This window comes from Ictalurus punctatus, chromosome 15, assembly GCF_001660625.3.
Source record: "Ictalurus punctatus breed USDA103 chromosome 15, Coco_2.0, whole genome shotgun sequence".
Lineage (NCBI taxonomy): Eukaryota > Metazoa > Chordata > Actinopteri > Siluriformes > Ictaluridae > Ictalurus > Ictalurus punctatus.
Genome location: NC_030430.2, coordinates 6,672,501 through 6,695,000, shown reverse-complemented (window position 1 = coordinate 6,695,000; position 22,500 = coordinate 6,672,501). Strand labels below are relative to the sequence as shown.

The 22,500-nt window shown below is 42.7% G+C and overlaps 1 protein-coding gene across 6 annotated transcripts in view; it reads right to left on the bottom strand.

Moving 5' to 3' along the window:
* The window catches only part of utrn (utrophin), a 196,481-nt gene that overhangs the window by 42,316 nt on the left and 131,665 nt on the right, over positions 1-22,500 (bottom strand). For all 6 annotated transcript variants that reach the window (XM_017486812.3, XM_017486817.3, XM_017486815.3 and 3 more), the window contains 9 exons: positions 20,658-20,787; positions 13,743-14,011; positions 11,981-12,127; positions 10,874-10,952; positions 8,329-8,389; positions 2,673-2,734; positions 2,191-2,265; positions 1,249-1,450; positions 268-353 (listed from right to left, as the gene is read on the bottom strand). In XM_017486812.3, the coding sequence (XP_017342301.1) occupies positions 268-353; positions 1,249-1,450; positions 2,191-2,265; positions 2,673-2,734; positions 8,329-8,389; positions 10,874-10,952; positions 11,981-12,127; positions 13,743-14,011; positions 20,658-20,787 (1,111 nt within the window). The remainder of the gene's footprint in view (positions 1-267; positions 354-1,248; positions 1,451-2,190; positions 2,266-2,672; positions 2,735-8,328; positions 8,390-10,873; positions 10,953-11,980; positions 12,128-13,742; positions 14,012-20,657; positions 20,788-22,500) is intronic.

Sequence of the window (22,500 nt, the reverse complement as noted above, 5' to 3'; positions counted from 1 at the left end):
GTGGGATTTGAAGTTTAAGGGACTTTGATCACTCACTATTTAAGCTGAATGATAAAAGGACATTAGATCAGAGTGATGAGGGATTTGTGGTCTTTTTTCTTTTACATGCTGATCAGTGGAATATTAAGGGAAACATTTCTCTATAAGAGTAAATTAATTGTACAACAAAACGATCCTAATTCAGAATGATTTGCGTTGTGTTTAAAGTCATTTCTTTATTTCTGGGTATTTGTGTGCGTGTGTGAGTGTGACTGTGCGACTGCTTACATCTGTATTTCTCCTCCAGGTGACCTTTACACAGCGAAAGCAGGCCTATCTTCATGGACAGGACCCGGATCTTCCCGCTGCGACCCCTACACACAACACACAGTACGTGAGAAACAGAAACATGCCGGGGGGCGCCATTACTTACGAGTACGGCGTTACCTCCACCGACAAACCGAAGAAAGATGCTGGATGACCAGTTATTGAATTCTCGATTGTGATTGGTCAGAAGGTGTCGATTCATTTTCTAGCCCAGCAGCTCTGACCGAAGTCGGCTGTGATTCAAATCACAGCTTTGACGTTTCTATAGTAGCGGCTACGGACGAGTTTGCACTGTCTGGTTTCTCGGTAGTCGTATTTATTTTATTTTTCTTGTGTGTTGTTAACTTCTAGCCGGTGACGGAACGCGTGTTTATCACTGACATAAGTGAGAGCAGGAACTAACTTGTCTCAGTGGGGACAGATTAGAATTTTCTTGTCATCCTTGACATGTGTAGAATCTAAGACTGCATGGGAATCCTTAGAAAACATGACACGTCCTCTTTACTGCGTCAGGATTCCAAAAAAATTAGCAAATTCACAGGGTTCGCCTAGATTGGGGGTTTTGCTGCGATTGGCTAGTTTTGCTATGGATGGCTGCAATTGGCTAGTTTTACAGCAATTGGCTAGTTTGGCAGGGATTGGCTGCGATTGGCTAGTTTTGCTACAAATGTCTGCGATTTTCTAGTTTTGCAGCGATCGGCTAGTTTTGCAGCAATTGGCTAGTTTGGCAGGGATTGGCTGCGATTGGCTAGTTTTGCTACAAATGTCTGCGATTTTCTAGTTTTGCAGCGATTGGCTAGTTTTGCTACGAATGGCTGCGATTGGCTAGTTTTACAGCGATTGGCTAGTGGCTAGTTTTGCTACAATCGGCAAGTTCTGCTGCGATCGGCTAGTTTTGCTACAGGATGTGCAGGGCGTGTGTGAGTGTGTGTAGATGCGTACGTGTCGTAGACATTGAGGAGCCAGTTGAGACACATGTCGACGCAGAGCGGCACGTTCACCAGGTCCTTGTGCTCCTGCTCCAGGTCGTCGTAGACGGATGTGAGACAGTTGATGACCTCGGGGACGCAAAGCTGAGCCGAGTTGACGTTCAGTTTGTGCTGCTGGAACATGGCCTGAGCGACGGACAGGTCCAACAGGTCCACTGAGGGAGACACGGGACATGAAGACAGCATCGGGGTTAGCAATCAGGACAGACAGAAGGGGAAGAAGAAGAACAAGTGCCTATAGTGGCCAGGACTTCCTGGTTACTCTTAATTAGGAAGTCTCAATTTTCTTATACACACACACACGAATAAAGTAACAAAAAGCAAAGGGGGATGAGGGAACAAGAAGAGGTGATGAGCTGGCAGTAACACACTGAAGACTGCTCTTCCATTTCACACTCAAGTGTACACACACACACACGGATGTTCTTTGCGATGGTAATTGGGCTGAGTTAATTGGGCTGAGAGAGCAAAGACAGGCGGTCATGCAGCTCTAATCAAATACTGCAACACACACACACACCAGCCCTTAACCCGGACTTAAAGGGTCAACACCTACATGTTTGATGTTGGTGTTCAAAATTATTAATAATCTTAAAATTCACTAGTTTGGCGCTCGGTTTCACGATCAATTATCTGCAATGTTTATCTACAATCATTTGCGGTAACACAATACTAGAAAAACAAAAAAAAGTGCGTATTTGTTGCGAAATAAAGCCGGGTAAGGGGGCGCAAACTTTTGCGCTCTGGTGCAGATCTTTTTACGTCACCTCGTGATTTTGAAGAGTTACACAAATGGGATGAGTACAGACTTTACTGCAGACAAACACACACACATACTATCTCGCAATCTTTCTCTCCCTCTCACACACACACACACACACACACACACACTTACAGCAGAGCGCTTTCTGTAGTCGCCGTATCTTCATGGCAGTTCTGTAGGCGGAGAATCGCACGTGATTGAGATCAGCTGCAAACAGACAGGAAGAAAATCAGTCGTGTGTAAACACCTCTCTTACCTTAAAACACACACACACACACACACACACACACACACGCTGTGTGAGAGCTGCACGTCAATCGAATGCCTGTCTGTATTCAGGATGTCCATTAGCACAGCCGTCATTAGTATTTCTGCTAATTAGCACTCCGTTTCTAATGTGAGGTGTTTGAGTGGATTGCTTGGACATCACTGAGGAGTGTGGGTGTATGTGTGTGTGTGTGGGCAGGTGTTCTCTGGCTGGTAATTGGCTGTCAACTGTCCTCGGGGAGGACATGTTTATTGAGCTGAGACAGAAAGTGTGAGTGAGGAAGTTTACATTTGTGTGTGTGATGGAGAGTAAACAGCGAAAAAATGTATATATTGAGAAGCCTCACCGAGGGAATGGTAGAGCTCGGTCATTTTGGGATGATCCCAACATGTCGTCTGTGTCTGATGACTGAGAGAGAGAGAGAGAGAGAGAGAGAGATACAGACACACACAAAGAGGGACAAGAAAAGACAAGGGAGAGACACACAGAGATAGAGAGAGAGACACACACAGAAACAGACCAAGAGATGAGAGACAAACCAAGAAAGAGAGTGAATTAGAAAACCAGACACAAAATGTAATGGAGAGAGAGGAAGAGAGACAGAGAGAGAGCAAGAGAGAAGAGAGAGACACAGAGAATGAGAGTGAGAGAGACGAAGAGATACAGACACACACACAAAGACAGACAAGTAAAAGAAAGAAAGACAGTGAGTGAGAGAGACACACAGACAGAAAGAGACCGACAAAAAGATGAGAGGGAGAGAGAGAGAGAGAGAGAGAGATAAGAGACAGAACAGGAAAGGGAGACACAGAAAACCAGACACAGAAAGTGAAAGACAAAGAGATGAGAGAGTTTAGTACATATCTAAACTATTACCTTATGTCTTCTCTGTTCTGTTACATTACTGTTACACTTACTGAAATGCATCTTTGAGTTATTCAAATGAATAAAAAGCTATTATTATTATGATAATAAATAATAACGGCTGTCTGCTATACAGTAATGAGTTCAAGATCAAACAGATTCAAGCACCAAACACTGAACTGTCGCATGTAAAAGTGGCGTCACAATACTGTGCCTGGATTTGTAGCAGTAATCCTCTTCTTAGTCTCCACAGGGAGGTTTTACACACACACACACACACACACACACACACAATCAGCTGCTCAAGAGGAAACAATATGAGATAGAGAGAGAAAGAATAACAGAGACGAGATTGAGAGAATTAAAACCCACTGAGACGCATCAAACTCTAATAACGTCAAGAGAAAGACAGTCAGGAGGTGACACTCTGAGATAAGGACGATTCAGTGTCTCTCTCTCTCTCGCTCTCTCTCACTCTCAGCCATCACGGCTTGATCAACTGACAGGAAACGGGGACAAAATGAATAATTCTGCTCAGTGTGTGACAGGTTTTGTGATTCCGACCTCCTATGGAGAGAGGAAGAAGTGAGAGAGAGAGAGAGACAGAGAGAAAAGATGGCAGCTCTCGCTCATGTTTTGACAGTGCAGTCAGATTTCCTCTAAGTAGATGTCAAGCCCATCTCTGCACCAAAAACATGTCAATCGCTGAAGCTATATATGTAAATAAGAGCAACATGCTATCCAGCTAGCTAAGCTGACAGGATTTCTGATACAAGTCATATACATATTAATAATATCAATTGATAACACTGGTCAGTTAGCTGAAATCAACTAACCTGACAGGATTTCAAGTTGTTTTCATTGATGTTCATAGAATTCACTGCTGATGCTAGTCAGCTAGCTAACACGAGCTAACCTGACAGGATTTCTAAGTCATATACATCGATATTAGTAATATTGATTGATAACGCTAGTCAGTTAGCTAAAATCAGCTAACATAACAGGATTTTTAAGTGATGTTCATAAATTGTCATGTCTCCACTGCTATTGCTAGTCAGCTAGCTAACGTGAGCTAACCTGACAGGATTTCTGACGGGATTTTTAAGTCGTATTCATAGATATCAATACTACTCAAGGATAACTGTAGTCCATTAGCTAAAATCAGCTAACCCGACAGGATTTCAAGTTGTTTTCACTGATGTTCATAGTGTTCACTGCAAATGCTAGCTAAATTAGCTAATCTGACAGGATTCATGAGAGCCTATTTAAAATCATATTTAGAAATGTTTCTAGTTTTCACAGCTAACGCTAGTCAGCGAGCTAAAATAAGCTAATCTGATAGGATTTCTGAGAGACTATTAAGTCATTTAGAACCATGCTCAAACTTGTCAATGGTATCACTAGCAAGCTAGATAAAATGAGCTAATCTGACAGGATGTCAGAGAGGCTTTTACATCATGTTAGTAAATGTTCAGTCTTTGCTGCAAATGCAAGTCAGTTATCTAAAATCAGCGAAACAATAAGCTAAACAGGCTATCTGAGTCTATATGTCATTTTCACTGATGTTCATGTTCACAAAGCAATGCTAATACTATTGAGTTAACAGAAAGCAGCTAATCTGACAGGATTTCTGAGAAGACTTTTAGTCCCAACTTTTAGATTTTCACTGATGTTCATACTCACCACTCAACAATATTTCGCTAGCAAAAGATCAGCTAATCTGACAGGATTTCTGAGAGGATTATTCAGCCATATTCATAAATGATAAGAGTTCAAACGCCTTTCCGGTAATTACACGCATGATGCACAAATGCGCCACAAGCAGCCTGGATTGTGATCGGCAGGATGGAATTGTACAGAAGTGCAGTATTTCTTTTCATGCTTGTAGGCTGAAACGTGTGTGTGTGTGCCTAAGGTCAGTAGCTCCAGGCTGAACTCCTGCTGCTCCTCAAAAACGCAGCTCACCGTTTCCTGTCTCGCTTACAGATGCTACGGTATAGTCTGGAGATTAGAAACGACGCCTGCGAAGGGTGGTGTGTTTGAGATCCGTGGCCGATCTCGGTCTTTGATCCACGCCGTAATTGCCCGTGTTACTGCAATTAGCACAAACAAACGATGAGTACCAGTACGTCCTGTTTAGCTGGGCCTTTCCGTTCACACTGTAGATACACATCAGAGTGCATTGATAGCGCGTTACTGCTAGCTATATAGCCAAGTGCTGTACAGCAGTTGGTTATATGGCAAAAGAAAATAAAACTTGGAAAGCTAAGCTAAGCTAGCTGCTTGCTTGTTTGTTTTCGATATTCTCCCAAGATTCTCAGTTTTTCTGTTTATATCCAAAATTCATGGTTTCGTCTGTAGGTCTGAAATCCGTGAGTCACACCATGTTCGCCAAAATTATAGGGCTGCTGTTTCCATCTGTGAACGTACAACACACACACACCCACACAAGAGGAATGAAAAACGAATGAAAAGTGCATTTCTCCATGTTAGCAAAAAGACTAAGAATCCCAGAGCACAGCTACAATTCAAGCAGATGCTGTAGGGTCAAAGGTCAGCCGAGGCAGTACAGGGACTGTGAATGGAAGAGGTGTTTCTTTTTCTTTTCCACCCACATGCATTCTGTCTTAACTGAGAATAATGCCATAAATAAGTGTGGCGAGCTTATTCGGTCTAATGAATAGCTTGAATCACTTTTAACGACTCGTTCTCTCAGCTACTGCCGTTTTAGTCTCTTCAGATTTGCTTATCATTGGGTAGAATGTTGTAAGAGTAAGAGCTCTCTATCTCCACATGGTGCTGGGAAAACTCTAGAAGACCTCCTCTTCCATTAAAACTACTAGGCTACGTTCACATTAGAAGTTTGAAGTAGGCCAACTCTGAAAGAAAAGAAAAAGGAAAAGGAAAAAAAAAAAAAAAGATGACGCAGATCTGAGCCAGACATTAGCCAGCTAGCTAACCTCAGCTTTTAGGTTTCTATTCATGAACGTTTAATCATTATCCCTGCTAATGCTAGCTAGCATAAATCAGCTAATCTGACAGGAGTTCTAAGAGGACTTTTAGGTTTCTATTCATAAATGCTTATAATCCTGACCGCTAATGCTAGCTAGCTATACATCAGCTAATCTGAAAAAAGATTTCTAAAAGGATTTTTAAGTCATTTTCATTCACGCTTATACAGCTAGCCAAAATGAGCTAATCTGACAGGATTTCTGAGAGGAGTTTATGATTTTTTAAAATTTATATTCATACTTATCAATGCTAACACTTGTCGTCTGCCGAAATCAGCTAATCTGGCAGGATTTCTGAGAGGATTTTAAGTGATTTATATTTACATCCATATTTACAGATGCTTTCACTAGTTACTTAGCTAAAATCAGCTAATCTGGCAGGATTTCTGAGAGGATTTTAAGCGATTTTTATTTATAGTCATCTTTATTAATGCTAACGCTAGTCACTTAGCTAAAATCAACTAATCTGACTCATACTTTTGGGGATTTCTGAGAGGATATTAACATCATATTCATAAATGTTAAATGTCAAAACTGAGCGATGAGGCTTTTAATAAGAATTCAGCCTCAGAGCTTTTAGCCTTTTAACCCTGCAGGGATGAGTCAGTGCTGAAATGGAGGCTTGGGTAGATACACATCAGAGCGAGAGAGAGAGAGAGCGTGAGAGAGAGAGAGAGAATGTGTGCGTGTGTGTGTCAGTCTCGTGATCGGCCTGACAGTCTGAGCCTTGTAAAAAGTCACCAGGTCAAAGAGGAGTTGTCTTTCTCGTCTCGTCTCTGAACTTCCTGTTTCGTCGTCCAGCCGGACCTGCGCGCTGGACTTACAGCAGGGAAATTAACCTGTCAGTCAGGAGCTTGTTGCCTTCAACTTCCTGCTGCGAGACTCATGTAAGCCTTGAACATTACACAGGTCCTGGTTACCCTGCATCCCAGTCAGCAGGAGGCCAGCGAGTTTTAATTAGGAAGCGGAGAAGCGTGTGGGTGGGGTGGGGGGCTGGAGGGGTTTACAATTCAGGAATTATCCCCAAAACCGTGAAGAAGTGCAGCGCTGAAAGGTGTACAGAAAGGTGGCGCATGCATTTATTGATGGCCAAGTGATTGACCATATGGCTGCCGTCAGCCAGGTCTGCCGAGAGACGTCGATTTGGCAGCTATGTGACTCATCATTCACACACTCACTCACACACACACACACAGCTGGTGTTGACTTCTTTCCCGCTCGCTTTTATCTCCTCTCCCTTCATGTGCCAAGCAAGTGGGCAAAAATCCCTCACACACACGACCCAGGTGTCCAGAGAGACACATCTCCCTGTCTTTCAGACTCGCTTTTCTCTTTCCACCTCCTCCCTTGTTTCTTGCAGCGGTCTTAAATCTCCTACTCGGCGATCACCTCGTCCGCGGCTCCGCGGAGCGTGAAAGTCGGCGCTGACGCAGGAAAAAACGTGTGAGAAGTTGGTAAAAGTGACGGAAGAGACACTGGCGCCAATAACATTCTGAATTTCTCTCCCGGATTTGCGTCACTGGACCTCTCTCGCGGTCTCTCTCCTTCGTAACATCTCCTCGGTCACTAGGTTAGGGCTGAAGAAATTTGAAAAAACTTTGCTTTTCATATACAGTCTGGAATTACCGACACCGTTAAGGAAAAACAAGCAAACGCGATGTCCGTGATGTCCGAACCACACCACCCTGTTATTGACTATTTTCCCAGAACAGCACCCCCCCCCTTCACTTCATACGTTATAGGCTCATTTATAGTGAAATGAAATGAAGTCAAATACTAAATAGCTTCTCAAATCAGATTTTCAGGTTTAGATCAACGGCTAAACTATGACCAGAAACTAAAAAGTAAACAAACGTCGTCAGAATCAGAAAACAAAATGTTTTCTAAACAGCCAGCTGGGGACAAAACCAAAAACTGCACAGCACAGCGGCACATTCTGGAGATATGATCTCCATGTCTCCAGACCAGAAGATGGACTCGAAACAGAATCCAGCTGGAGGACTTTGTTCCCGTTCATAAACTCGGCTAATAGAGCCGGGCATCAGAGTTATGAACCGGCACATTCTCTCTCTCTCTCTCTCTCTCTCTCTCTGTGTGAGAGTGTACATGTACATCAGTGACACTTACTTGATGTAGTAGGGCACTTTATTCTGGGATACTGCTCTCTGCCAGGGCATCTGGACTGAAGCTGTGGACACACACACACACACACACACACACACACACACACTTCATTAAAACAACTTTCACATTGGTGTTGATTTATAGAACCTCAAAAGGCGCTTCATTAGCGGTGAAAGAACCTCGGCCCATTAATCCGTTCATTAACAACTTTTGTTGATTTTATTCCGATACACAACCGGCGCAAGAGACCGAGAGCTTCAGCTAATTATATTTTCGGTTCCTAGGCACGGCTGACCTGGTTTCCACGGTGACACCGATACCAGAATCACCTCTGGGGATCATCGGGGAGGAGTCGGGGTTCGGTGCTGACTTCAATCGCTGCTAGGCTTGGCCGACAGGTGCGAGTTACCGAAACATCAAGCAAAGCTGTGGTGAAGGGATATCGTTTCCGAACGCTATCCAAAGACGGCAGGACGCGTCTCGTCACCTCACCTCCGACGCTCTTCAGACCGTTTCTTTCTTTCGCTCAGGTTTGACTTCACGGTCGTAACAAGCGCTGTCCGTTTATGGAGTGTTTTATAAAGTAGACGGTGCTCCTCGTATAATGGGACAACGACCGTGGCTACAAGCGAGGGTCTCGTGACTCAGTGTCGAATCATTTTGGGGTTCAATAAGGACTAACTGCAGACCCTGAGATCATGATTAGTCATTTCTGGCTCACATTTGGCACACGGTATGGCCAAATGTACAGTATATGGATGCCCAGACGATCACACCCACGTGTGCTTTCTGAACATGCGATTCCAGATGTTGTTCCTCTTTCCTGTTATGATAAGCGCCACTCTTCTGGGAAGGCTTTCCAATAGGGTGAATCGCATGGATGTGTGGATTTTTTGTTCATTCAGATACAAGAGCATTAGTGAGGTCAGGCAGGGCGCAGTCAGAGTTCCAGAGTTGGGGTTGAGGTGCAGGACACTCGAGTTCTTCACGTCCAACCATGGCAAACCATGTCTTCATGGAGCTCTGTGCTTTGTGCACAGGGGCATGGTCATGCTGGAACAAGTTTGAGTTCCATTGAAAAGAAACTGTAAGGCTACAGCATGTAAAGACGTTCAATACGATTGTGCTTTCAAGTCTGTGGCAACAGTTTGAGGAAGAACCACAGACGAGTGTGATGGTCAGGTGTCTATCTTCATGTGGCCATATAGTGTGTATACAAGACAGGAAGATGGCACTGCATAGCTCTCCATCCGCTTGGAGCACCAGCAGTGGTGCAGATGATGATGAGCACAATTTTAAAATGCAAATCCAAACAGCTGTGCTTTCCTGCTGAGAGCCAGGAGAGAATCCGAGAAGCTTTCGCTGCCCTTTCATCTCATCCCAGCGTATCAGAATCGGTAGTGTCTTTACTCCTGGAATGCTGCTTTTAAGCCGAACGGAAAAAAGACACAGCGATCGCGGCAGCCAATGACAGCACGGAGTCAAGAGCGTCAGAGTCAAGCGACGCGGAGTTAACGAACACCTGCTCGGAGTGATTACACGGCAGGAGTAAAGGGTGACGTGGGTGTGGACATAGCCGTCCTTCTTCTCACGCACCGTTAATGAGAAGGAACTGCTGGACATGTATATTCAACATCACGAAGAATTCCTGTCTACGTGAAGACTAATTTTAGTCTGCCCCCCCCCCCCACTAAAATTACTGTGTGAGTAGCATCACTAACACCAGGACCATTTAGGAAATGAGATCGTGCGGAGATGATCGGACGGACGGAAGCAGAGGAGACATGAAGACGGTGGATTAATTAACCTCTGAATTATTCATTGTCAAAGCCTCTCTAATGGAGTTTGTGTGTTCTGGGAGAGCGACAGAGAGAGCTTTACAGAGTGCTAACTGTGCCTTTCCAAAAAAATCTGTGATAAAACCTCCCTGGAAATGAACAACAACAACAACAACAACATACAAAAAAAAAAAAACACGGCCGGACGGATATGATCTGAATGCACGCACTTACACTTACCTTAACGGCTAATAAACTTCCCCGTTCCTGTTTATTCATTTGCATTTGTTCAGAAGTGATTTTATGGGATTTGAACGCACGGCCTTCTAGTTTTTCTGTTTGTCGTGTCACCTTATCAGCGAGGTCTCACACACTCTGGCCCTGATTTAGTAAAGGTGTTGGTTTGGGTGTGTAAGGAACTTGACGAGGTCTGTAAAAACACGGGTTGCAGGTGAAATCTACACGTGTATCTGGTGTGTCTATTTTGCGTATTAATAAACAAACAATTCAGGATCCTGCCTATTTCTGACCACGGGAAGATGAAAAGATAGCATTGTTACATGCATCTCAGGACCTACTCTGGTTTATTTTCGGTTCATATGTTATTTTCAAAAGAATTCAATTTGCTTCACTGCCATTACAATTAATGCATACAGGAGCCCCACTCACAAACCTAAAAAAACGGCATTAACTAAGTGTGTGTGTGTGTGTGTGTGTGTGTGTGTGTGTGTGTGTGTGTGAGAGAGAGCAAGCGAGCGAAAGAGACATACTGGAGAGGAAGTGCTGTGATGAGGGTCCAAAGTCTCTGTGAGCTTCCTGTAGGAGCCTCAATCTCTCCTCGATTGCTGCCTAGAGAGAGAGAAAGGAAAAGAAAGAGAGAGAAAGAGAACAAGAATGAGAGAAGTAATAGATAGATGGATACAGTAGACAGACAGACAGACAGACAGATAGATAGATAGACAGACAGACAGACAGGTAGATAGAAAGACAGACAGACAGAGATAGACAGACAGAGATAGACAGACAGACAGAAAGAGACAGGCAGATAGATAGACAGACAGAGAGAGGGGGGGGGGGGAGTGAGGGGGTGAGAGAGCGACAGAGAGAGGGAGAGAGAGAGAGAGAGAGCGCGCGGGAGTGATTGAGGGGGTGAGAGAGCGAGAGAGAGAGCGACAGAGAGAGGGAGAGAGAGAGAGTGTGTAACTCACCAGGTCACAGTATATTACAGCATGCAGAATGGATTAAGCTCATGTGTTGTTTATTTTCAGTTTTTAGTCCAAAATATTCAAACCATTACATTACGGTTAGATAAAGAAAGCTGAAAAAGACCTAAACATCTCTTAATAATCAGGAAAAATTCACTTGTGTGTGGAGCACCAGTGTGGACAAACACACACACACACACACACACACACACACACACACACACACACATGTATCTGTGCTGCTGTCACATTTACAACTGCATCTCCTAATGACCAACTAAATTACCATCTCACCTCTCATTACACACACACACACACACAGTTCCACTGTTAACTACATCAATTTCCACACACACACTCAGCTGGTGGTGAGCCAGACACCGACCTTCAGACAGATGATGATGAAGGATGGGTGGAGAGAGAGACAGAAAGATAGCGATAATGTGTGAGAGTGTGTGTGTGTGTGTGTGTGTGTGTGTGAGTGTGTGTGAGAGAGAGAGAGATAATTTATATTCAAACTGTGATGTATGAATGGAGAAATGGATGAAGGGCACACAAGTGATGACAAAACAAGAAATGAGGAAAATAAGGACGGTGAAAAAGAAGGTCAAAAACCACACAAGAGGAGAGGTGTGTGTGTGTGTGTGTGTGTGTGTGTGTGTGTGTGTGTACCTGTAGTAAGTTCCAGCGCGTGTTCAGGCTGTCCAGTTGTCTGCTGGTGGTGGAGGAAAGTTGCACATCCAGAGGAGCCAATTCACTCGCCAACACGTTCACCGCCAACATCTCCTGCTTCAGTGGCGCCACCTCATCTCGGAACGCCTACACACACACACACACACACAATTATACTTGTTTTGTGAAAAAGTATTTACCCCCATCCTGATTTCTTCTGTTTGTGTATATCTCATACTAAATAGTTTTAGAGCTTCAAATGAAAAACAACAGAAAACAAAGGCAACACATGATTAAACACATGATACAGTTTTTATTTTATTTTTATCCAACACCCCTCACCCATGTGAAAAACTAACTGCTCCCTTAAACGTAAAAGCTGGTGGTGCCATGTTTAGCAGCAAAAACTGCAACCAAACGCAAAATGAAACAAAATAAAGCAGGGCGGGCGAGGGAACGACTGCTTTCAACCGCTATTCGTGGTTATCCAAGTGACGGAGGTCAGACAGCTAATGATAACCCGAAGGTCTATAAAACGAAATGAATAAATAAAGTACTTCCTAATTGGATGACCTTTGACCCCATGTGGGCTGAAGTGTCTCGGATGTGAGCGGCTGACTCTGAAAGCACGTTTATTAGGACTGATGAGTGCGTTCACTGGTTTCAACTCAAACTAACGGGTCAGCGTCGATGCTCTCGGGTCGACATGACGAGTCTCAGAACACAAAATTTAAAGCGTCCTTGAAGGGGCAATGTGAATAATAAACTCTAATACATACATTTTGAACTTCCAAGGCACAAATCTACACCTTTAGCCTTATAAAGAATGCATATGGAACTATGAATATGCATGAACATGCATGAAGCAACCCCTCCCTGAACGCTCTGTTTATTATTTATGTTGTGAACTATTACAAAAAAATAAACATCACATGGATGAAAATCCGTTTAAAAGTGACTGATGCTAATTTTGAAATGGCGTTATAGACGTAACTCATAGCGTGTTAATCTCATCTCGCCAGCTGGAAATTATAAGGTATAATTAGCTGGGATTAGTTGAAGCTAGCTTTTTTTTAATTTTTTTTTTTTAAACGCAACATTCAAATACATACAGCTCTCCAAAGTCACACTGATGTTTGTGTTTCTCCTTTCTTTCATTTCGGGGAGTCTTCCCATTCCCCACCCAACAGCTTATAAACCTTTAAACAAAGCTTTTGCCAAACACTACAAACAGAATTTGTACTTTAAAATCGTGGAGTCCACTTTTAAAATACGTGTTTGTTTGTTTTTTTTAACACCCAGGTGTGCAGCGCTTCATGCTGTTTGTTTGCTGACAGAAAGACATGCACAAAACAAGAGCTTACTTAATGCTGCCAAATACTAATTAGGCAAAGTGCACCTGCGTTCATTTGCATGTATGTTTTTAGTTGACCACCCGCTAAAACGGCCACCTCCACCATCGCAAGAAGTGATCTGAACGGTGCTTTTCGAAGTAAATCTGCCCCCATATGTTCTCAAATGCACTGCTTCTGACTAATGAGGAACAGATGGATATGTACTGCAATACATCAACAGATCTACATGATGTCTGGGACCTGAACAAAACAGCGTGTGTTTCAAATCTTTTAATGATCCTTTTTGCTTACTTACAATTTTGCCCCCTTTGGTTGGTACATATGTATAGAACACTTCTTACAGAATACAGCTGTGGCGATCCAAAAAGTTTGTCGCTACTTATCTGTATCCATTCACGATCACTCACCGTGGTTTTTTCGATGTGGTCCTGCAGCGAGTCGATGAGCAGGTCCCCGACAGGCTGCCAACGGCCTTTGACCTCCTCAGGTCGGCTCAGGTGCACGTCCAACTGGTCCATGGCGCTCTGCAAGTCCTGGAGTTTCTCCAGGGAGCGTTCCACCTGCTCGTGCCAACCTCCTACGTGTCCGAGCAGCCTCTCCCAGCGCTCGCGCACCTCGGCTGCCTGCTTTCGGATTGCCCTCGCGACCCGCTGGGCCTTCTCCTCTGGAGACAACTCTAAGAGGAGAGGAAAATGAAAGAGATGGTAAGTACTCCTCAAAGCCAATGTCCAAGTCCCAGGAAACTTTCAAAGAGAACTAACGGACCAGTGCAAGCAGCAAGAATTGGGACTGTATAACCTGATATGTGCCAAGCTCCCATGGAGCTAGCACAGTGGACAGTGATCACACGATTAGCCTTTGCTTGACTGCTATGCACAACGTGAAAAGGCAAACTTTAGCTTTTATGTCTACTTCTAGCTTATACTAGAGATTCTCCTCATTTCGTAACTAAACACCATCAAAGACTGCCTAATTTCACAGGAGGAGTCCAGCTCACTCAGTACACAACTTCTCAACCAAAGACTGTTGGAAAAAATAAAAAGTTTACTCGACTCTGACTTCTTTACTTTTAACAAAACTCTTCACTTTTAGCTTGCTTGCTCCAAAAATCTCACCAAGTCTCGGTGTCCAAAAGTCCGAAAAGTTGATCTGTCAGAAGAGAGTCCCCAGATATGGACATAAACAAAAGTGTGGATTACAACCTTGAAGATTCAGAAGCTTGGGGCCAGAAAAATACATGATAAGTATCAGGCGATTTGGGCCCCAGACTAAAAGAGAGCACTGAAGTGAGATCATTGGAAAGGGTAAAGCTTTATTCTTTGGCAGGAGCTTATGCAAGATTGGGACCATGCACTTTACATCGAAAGGGCAAAACTTCTAATGAAGATAGGGAAGTGACCAATTATTCATACTTTGTACATACCGTGGCCAGCGGATCTCGATAGATCTCAATAGAAAGCAAATTAGAAAGGATTTGCCTCAGAAACATGTAATCCACCAACAAGGAAGGAGTTAAAAAAAATAAGGTATTTATCTTCATTTTCAGTGGCGGCCATTTTGACGCACTTGGAAACCTGAAGGCCGCTGTACAGTATATTCATCATCACTTTTTTTATGCTTTGGACAAACACCTTCCACCTTAAAACCACTAGATCGCTTATTTTTTCAAGCCTTTCCTTGGCCTAGTTACCTGATTAACACCCAGAAAAAAAGATTCGTTAAAAGGATTAATGAGGAATTCCATTATTAATGTTTTCAAACGAACTGGGATGCACAACATTTCGTCATTTGAAAGCTTTTGTTTCACTTCTGAATCCCCTGCCAAGCATAAAATCTATTTAGGAAGGACTAAAAGAGGGAACATATCGTCACTGTTTTCAGCGCGCTTGGAAGCCTCAAGCTGTGCAGCTGAGCATCCTTGAAATTTGCTCCTGAATCTATCGACCAGCCTGAAAGCTGTTTGGGGGGGATTAAAGGGAGAGCGCTGTTAGGGAAGGAACTGGCCTGGGGCACGGCTGAGAGGTGGTGCGGTACTGAAGACCTGAGGATCTTCATCTTTCAAGTCATTGAAAGATCTGAGAAATGGCAGTAATCTGTTTCCTGGCATATGGGTCAGATTTGTATCAGAGGATTAGAAGTGCTCGAGGTGATACTACTGTCAGAAATTCGGCCTTGCCGGAGAGTCGGCTTGACGACTATCCAGCCGTCATCTCTCGTCAAGGGATTTCCTCCACTATATGATGTTTCTTATAGTAAAGAAAGAAATACCACAAAAGCGCAGCTCGTGGAATTACAACGTTCGATATTAGATGCCCAAGTGATGGACTGGTGTTCCTTACACCCATAGGCTCTCATAGGGATAGAGTCTGGACCCACTGCAACCCTGGCCAGGATAAAGCTCTTACTGAAGATGAATGAATGAATGTTAAACATCTAAAATCACATACATTTAAATTTCACTGGCAAATATCTGACAGGACAATTTGCATATTAAAGTCCCAAGGACAAAAAGACCCTTGACTGCTGTGCAACTGTGAGTGGTATGAAGACATATATCGCTTATTAAAAATACCAATTTGGTAGTTATGGCCGGGAGGCGATGTATTGGCTGGTTGGAGGTGTAAAAACTGAATAGAGTGCTGTAAATAAAGATTCAGTCATACCTGATTTTGTTATTTCGCCCGTGCACTATAAAACGTGCAAAATCGAAACATTCTACACAAGGCCATAACCCCAGCAAAACTCCCCAGTGGGTAGTAACCATGCAGTCTTGGTCAGGGTCACTGGTTCAATATACAAGACAGGAATAGTTCAGACTAAATCAAAGCGAACTGCAAGCCTCAGGTCAGACCCTAGGTTCTCCAGAGGAACCGTTACTAGTTCATTACTGTTGCTCACTCCAGGCAGAATGTTGTTGAAGTTGACCTTGACTCAAGCACAGCTTTGAGAAAAGTAGAGCTGAGCGGATCAGGACCCCTGTGGTTTCGACTCGGGCCAAACTGGATCTAAACTTTCAAATCAAGGCTAAGCACCAGTTATATAAACCTTAAAATACTTTCCAAAGTTTTTCATGGTACACTTAAAAGTTGGTCTACTGCCCAAACGGCAATGCAACGAGATGTTTTAACTGAATGGAAAAGGCAATGAACTTGCTTTAGGTTTAGTACTAGAATGCTTCAACATTGACCGTCAAGCAAGACTCAACATCAACCAGTGATTAACAACAAAAATGAGTCCCTCCAGAAATGGAGTCCATCCATCCATCCATCTTCTACCGCTTACTCCTTCTTCAGAAATGGAGAAATGAAGAAATGGAGTCATAATCTTTATTTATTCTACTACATATTGGCGCTTCAGTGGATTGTTCATTTTTTTTTATAAACCTGAGTAACAATTGTAAACAATAAAAGAGTTTAGTAGCTTTAGTAAAGTTTATTAAAGTGGTGGCGACTATAACGATTCAGCGAGCGTTTAACTTTTAGCTTCGTTACAGACCTCCATCTAGTCACATTTAAACACAACTTCGAGCAAGAACTAAGATGAGACAAACAATACAGGCTGTGTTATATAACCAACACCCAAGGACTTTTTGTCATTAACTTTCGTCAAGGGTGAAGACACAACAGGCTTTATAAAGTCATGATCAGTCCTCAGGAATTGAAGGACTTGGTAGTTTCAGACCTCTGAATGTGAACAATATACGCGTTTCTATATGGGTTCTACTGGCAAATATGCATCAGGGAGCATCTGTCTATCCCCGGTGATTACACGTCAAGGTGTTTAGTTGCTGTCGTTAATGCAGCTGGTGTTCGAACACAGAGTACTGGCAACAGGAAGGAGGCGGCCGGTAGCTCTAATCTGCCTCGGTTTAACGAAAAGGCACTTGCGGTGGTAATGACTTTTTCCTGAACTCGTACACAAAGTTGCAAATGGCTGCTCTGGATATCAGATGAGAAGCAGAAGAACCACCATAAATAATAAACTAGTCTCATTACAAGATGAAACCAAAACATCAGCATTTCTGAAGGATCATAACCAAGTGTAAATAATGCATATTATAGTCCTAAAAACCTCCATTTGGAACTGTTGTGCACGGTGCAAAGCTAGCGATAGAGAAAATATACTAGATGTATTTCCGCTATGGTTCCAGAACTCCGTGAGGAAAAAGACCTCTGCTTAGGTTTGCAGAAGTTGCCGAACTGCACAACATTTAGACCATTTCAGTGGCACAGTGACACAGGAACCATGCGGGGAAATTCAGATTGAAAGCGTGTTGTTATTTTTATTCATTACACAAATACAGTGCTGGGAATATTGAAAGTTTTTAACCCAGCTGCATGCAAATGGAGCACAGTTTCTCACTTCAAGTCTTGTGTTGCCTTGTGCAAGCAGCATGTCACTAGAAACATCACCCCGTGATGAGTCACTGCTTATGTGAAACAAGAGCTTGATGGAAATGTCCTGCTTTTCAGCTCGTGCTGAGCAACAGCTGATAGAAGACAAGCTTGAAGGTTTTCAAAATTGGTGGGTAAGAGGGTTAGCCATTCAGAAAAAAAACTTGCTTTTTCACCAAGCATCCTTTCGATAAGGATTGGTCATTCAACAATGCACGGCTACAGCTACCTCCATCCAAATAGTTCCTGGTTTTTAGGTTTCAGAAACTAGAGCCCACTTAATGTCAGCCCAGCTATCCTGGTGGAAGCATGCCTAAAGTTCCCGGGTTCCTGTAAAAGTTCCTTTGGTGGAAAGAAGGATAAAGTTCTCATAAATGATTCCTTGGTGGAAATGTGCCTAATGTTCCTATTAAACGTCATCCAGTGGGAACATGCCAAAAGTGCCTGAGTTCCTGTAAAGGTTTCTGTAGTGGAAATGAGTCTGACATTTTATGGGGTAGAAACAAACATACCTACAATTCCAGACTACAGTTCCTTTAAATGTTTTTTTTTTTTTTTTTTGATGGAAACAAGTCTTAACTTTCCAAGTTTCTGTAAGGTTCTCAGGTGGAAAGATGCACACAAAAAAAACAAACAAACAAAAAAAAAAACACACAGTTCCCAGGTTCCTGTAAAAGTTCCTTTGATGGACTGATGCCTACAGTTCCTGAGATACTGTAAAAGATGATGTGGTGGTGTGGAATGTGTCTAAAGATCCCGAGTTTGTGGTATGAAATGTGCCTAAAGGTCTGGAGTCCCTGTAAAAGATCCTCTGGTGGAAACGAACCTCCAGTTCCTGCAGGTTTCTGTGCTGGAAACATGCATACAGTTCCTGTAAACGTGCCTACATGTTTCTGCAAAAGTTTATATGATGGAAACATGTTCATAGTTCATAAGTTGGTGTAAAACCTTCCTCCAATGACAAATGCCAAAAGTTTCTCCAGTGGAAACATACCTACAACTCCCAAGTTCCTGTAAAAATATTTGTAATGGATTCTTGCCTAATGTTTCTGAGTTCCAGTAAAAGATCTTCTGGTAAAACGAGCCTAACGTTTCAGAGTTCTTTCAGGTTGGAAAAACGTCAAAAGTTCTTGAGTTTCTGAAAAAATTCCTATGATGGAAAAATGCCTCAAACTCTTGAATTCCTGTAAAAGTTTCTGGTGTCTACAGTTCCCAAGCCCTCTAAAGGTTCCTGCAGTTGTGACTATTAATTTAGTGAGACTGAAGCAAAGAATTGTCCAATACCAAGTTGGCAAGTTCGTGAGAAATCTACTTTGCTTGGAAACCTGTTTGAGTGGTTGCCGCCAAGCTAGCTGTGCTTTTGTTGGACAAAGCATCAAAGTTGAACTAAAGTTGAACTAAAGTTGAACTAAAGTTGAACTAAAGTTTTGTCTGTCAAGTGACATGACTGCTTGCGCCAAAGTCCATCAAAATGGCTGTAACTTTGATTGTAAAATCCTTAAAAACAGAGATTTGCAAAATCACACCCCAGGCATGTTGAATGCTCAGATGTACACTGACCAAATGATGCAGAGGCGTCTATTCTAGCCGTCAAACTAAATAGACCACGTATCGTAAATTTACATTTACGGCATTTGGCAGATGCCCTTATCCAGAGCGACTTCCAGACGTGAGTACCCTCGTCCTAATTTATATACAAAACACTTGACCTTGCTGAAAACCTATAGCACATCACAACACCGGCACATTCCTGAAGGCTTGACCTTATAAGCCCCGTCTACTGTCCTAATTTTCCCGCCTGATGCCGGTTCAGCTCGGAAGTTTGTAAGTAGCTTACCTCCGCCTGAAATGTGACATTTAAAGGGCAAGAATCAGCACGGCAAATAATTAGATGCCTGTGCTCGTGAAATCCATTAATTGCTTAGAAAATTGTTGTTTATACAATATCGCGAATACTGTTAGAACGCTCGTTTTGATTGCATTTCGCGGTTTAACACTACATCGTTAATAAATGCCGAGCCGGCGAGCTCACATCTGAATCATTCCTGATCTGTGTGACAGATAACACACACACACAGACACACTTGCTGTGTTATTTGACATCTCCCTAAGAGCATGTCCGGAGATTTGTGCTGGTTCTACTCAGAAGGGCTACACTAGTACAGACAGCAAAAATCCCAAGATCCATCACATGCTCGACTAAAGTTACATCAAACACTTCGCCCTGAGAGACTGTCAAAACCAGAGAGTGTACACACACCAAATGTGATGCGTGTCCTTCAGAGAGGCAAATCAAAGGGTAAAAATCCAGCACATACCTACCGGCCTCTGCAACCCAGATAAAATATTTATATCTGGCTTCACATGCCAGACGCATCGCTTTTTTAAAAAAAAAAAAAGTTTCTCCAACAATTTGTCATTTTTAGTCAGGGAGAGCGCACTGTCTCAGGCCTGGAACAGCATCTCTAATAATAAAGAGTGCCTAGAAACACGTTTTCTCAAAGAAGACAAGGAGGAGGGTTTTAGAAGGTCAGGAGATCATCTTCTATCCCGATTAAGCCAGGCAAGTTAATCGTTCAAAAAAACATGTTGGCTGGGCTTAGTGCTAATCTGTGGATAAATGTTTGCTAGTGCGAGACCAATTCTTCAAATTCAACTCAAAGCAGTTGCTGAAACATAATGCTTAAGGAAGAATGGACAAATGTGTCAACTTCAAAAACAGAGTCCGTGCTTGAGCCAAAAGTGATGACGTGAAAAATCGATCACTACAGAACACTGAGATGTTGTCTTTGTAACCATAAACTAATCATTAAAAAGGTAACTGTTGTTGCCACTCAGTGGTGTGGTTCCTTTATAAAATCAATCAATTTTATGTAAATAGAATTTACCCATTTAATTAAATACGCCTGGTATAGATGAAGCTCTCACCTGTTTTTGGTTGCAGGTTCTTGCGTGGTTCTTCAGGCCCCTCGATTGGCTGATCAGCCAGGAACATGCGTGCCTGGTCCAACGCGCTGACCACGACGTGCTCCCTGTCCTTTAGCTCCGCCCTCAGAGCCTGAGAACAAAAAAGGCGAGAACTGTGAGAAGGTCATCCCTTTCACGGTTTAGTCCGTGATCCTTGTACGAAATGGTATCGTGCAGAAACGTGATTTGGAGAGGGAGGATGGAGAAATGTAAACAGAGGAGTATGGACGAGTTCAAACACTACAGGGGGCACTCTAAATGGTCAATGAATCATTTCTGAAGTGGTCCAGAGAGAACATATCCAAAATACAGAGTAGAAAAAAAAAGGCACTAGTGAGTCGCACACTCGACGCTCTGGCGGGGAAAAAAAAACAACAAGGCCAAATGATTGTGTTAGAGAAGAGATGAAAATCCTGTAATTACACACCAGCTAAAAGACTGCAGAGAGGGGACGGAAAACCAAATCACGCTGACCTTAAACAATTCCGGGCTTTAGAGTAGGAGATGGGAAGCGAACAAGCTGCACTCCAGTCTAATTGGCTCTATAGTAACGGCGCCAGTCGAGGATCAGATCTGATTACATCATGAAAGGAGACAAGCTGCTAAAAAGGTGTAAATGAGCCCAAAACTGAATAAACGGTCATTTACTGTAGCTACTCAGCGGAGTGCAAAGGGCAAGAGGGCAAGGACTGGGTGTAAAGTAGAAGCACAGTCTAAAGTCTTGAATATCGCATATTAAATAACATTTTTAAAAAAAATAATGGATTAATTTTTATGGTTTATAGCAGTATAGAAAACAACAACGTCAATATTCCTCCTCGTAAAGTAAAGAAGAAGAAGAAAACGCTATGATGTCAATTCCCGCCTAATTAAGATTTTCTGGATTTTTTCGCTACTCCTCCTACAAATTTAGTCCAATTTGTCCAGTTTCATATTCAGACCAACCTGGACAAAAATTATCGAAAGAGTTCGGAATACACCAAACGGTTCGCTCATGACGCGTCAACAAATCTGACAGCCAAACAGGAAGCGAGGCTGTATCTCAGCAAGAACTTTGCACACGCACACAAAATTTGGTAGGCGACTTCAGGACCGTGACCTCAGGCGATGTGACAATTTTCGTTCCAGCACCACTTACTGGTCAAAAGTAACAATAACATGCTCGACTTATACGTTTGTACGCTGTGTACTGAAGCTATTGAATGATTTCTGCTGGAATGCCAATGAAAATCGAATTACAGAGATCACAAAGTGAGCAATGGAACAAAAATGCTAGAAACTATGCATTTTTTTTTTTTTCGTGAGTGTCATGATGTAATCGCAACTTAAAGACCAAATATACCAAGATTCCATACTGAAAAAAATTTTTGCTTAAAAAAGTGTGCGTCACAATCGACTTCTCAAAATCATTAAACTTTGCTTTTAAGGAGTTGCTCTAATAAATAAATACATAAAAAATCCAGGACTACTCTTAAAAAAAAAAATCTGGAAAAGAAGTGCACAGATTCAAACAGTAAAAAAGTAAGCTCTACTGAAATCGCTTCACATCTACATCTCGAGGTGGATAATAAGTGTGTGTCGTGCTGTGAGGACAGTAAATGTTGATGACACCCCTGCAATTTGTCCCTCTCTCAGGCTTCGAAAACACACAAACCACAGTGTTTCGCCTCTACTATCTCGATCCCTATACTTAAAATGACCTGTCTGAGAAAACAAATCATAACACGCTCACTTTTCATGTCAGAGTACAACTACAAGCCAGACTCGCCTGCTCAGACAGTATTGGGGAAAAAAAACAAATCCA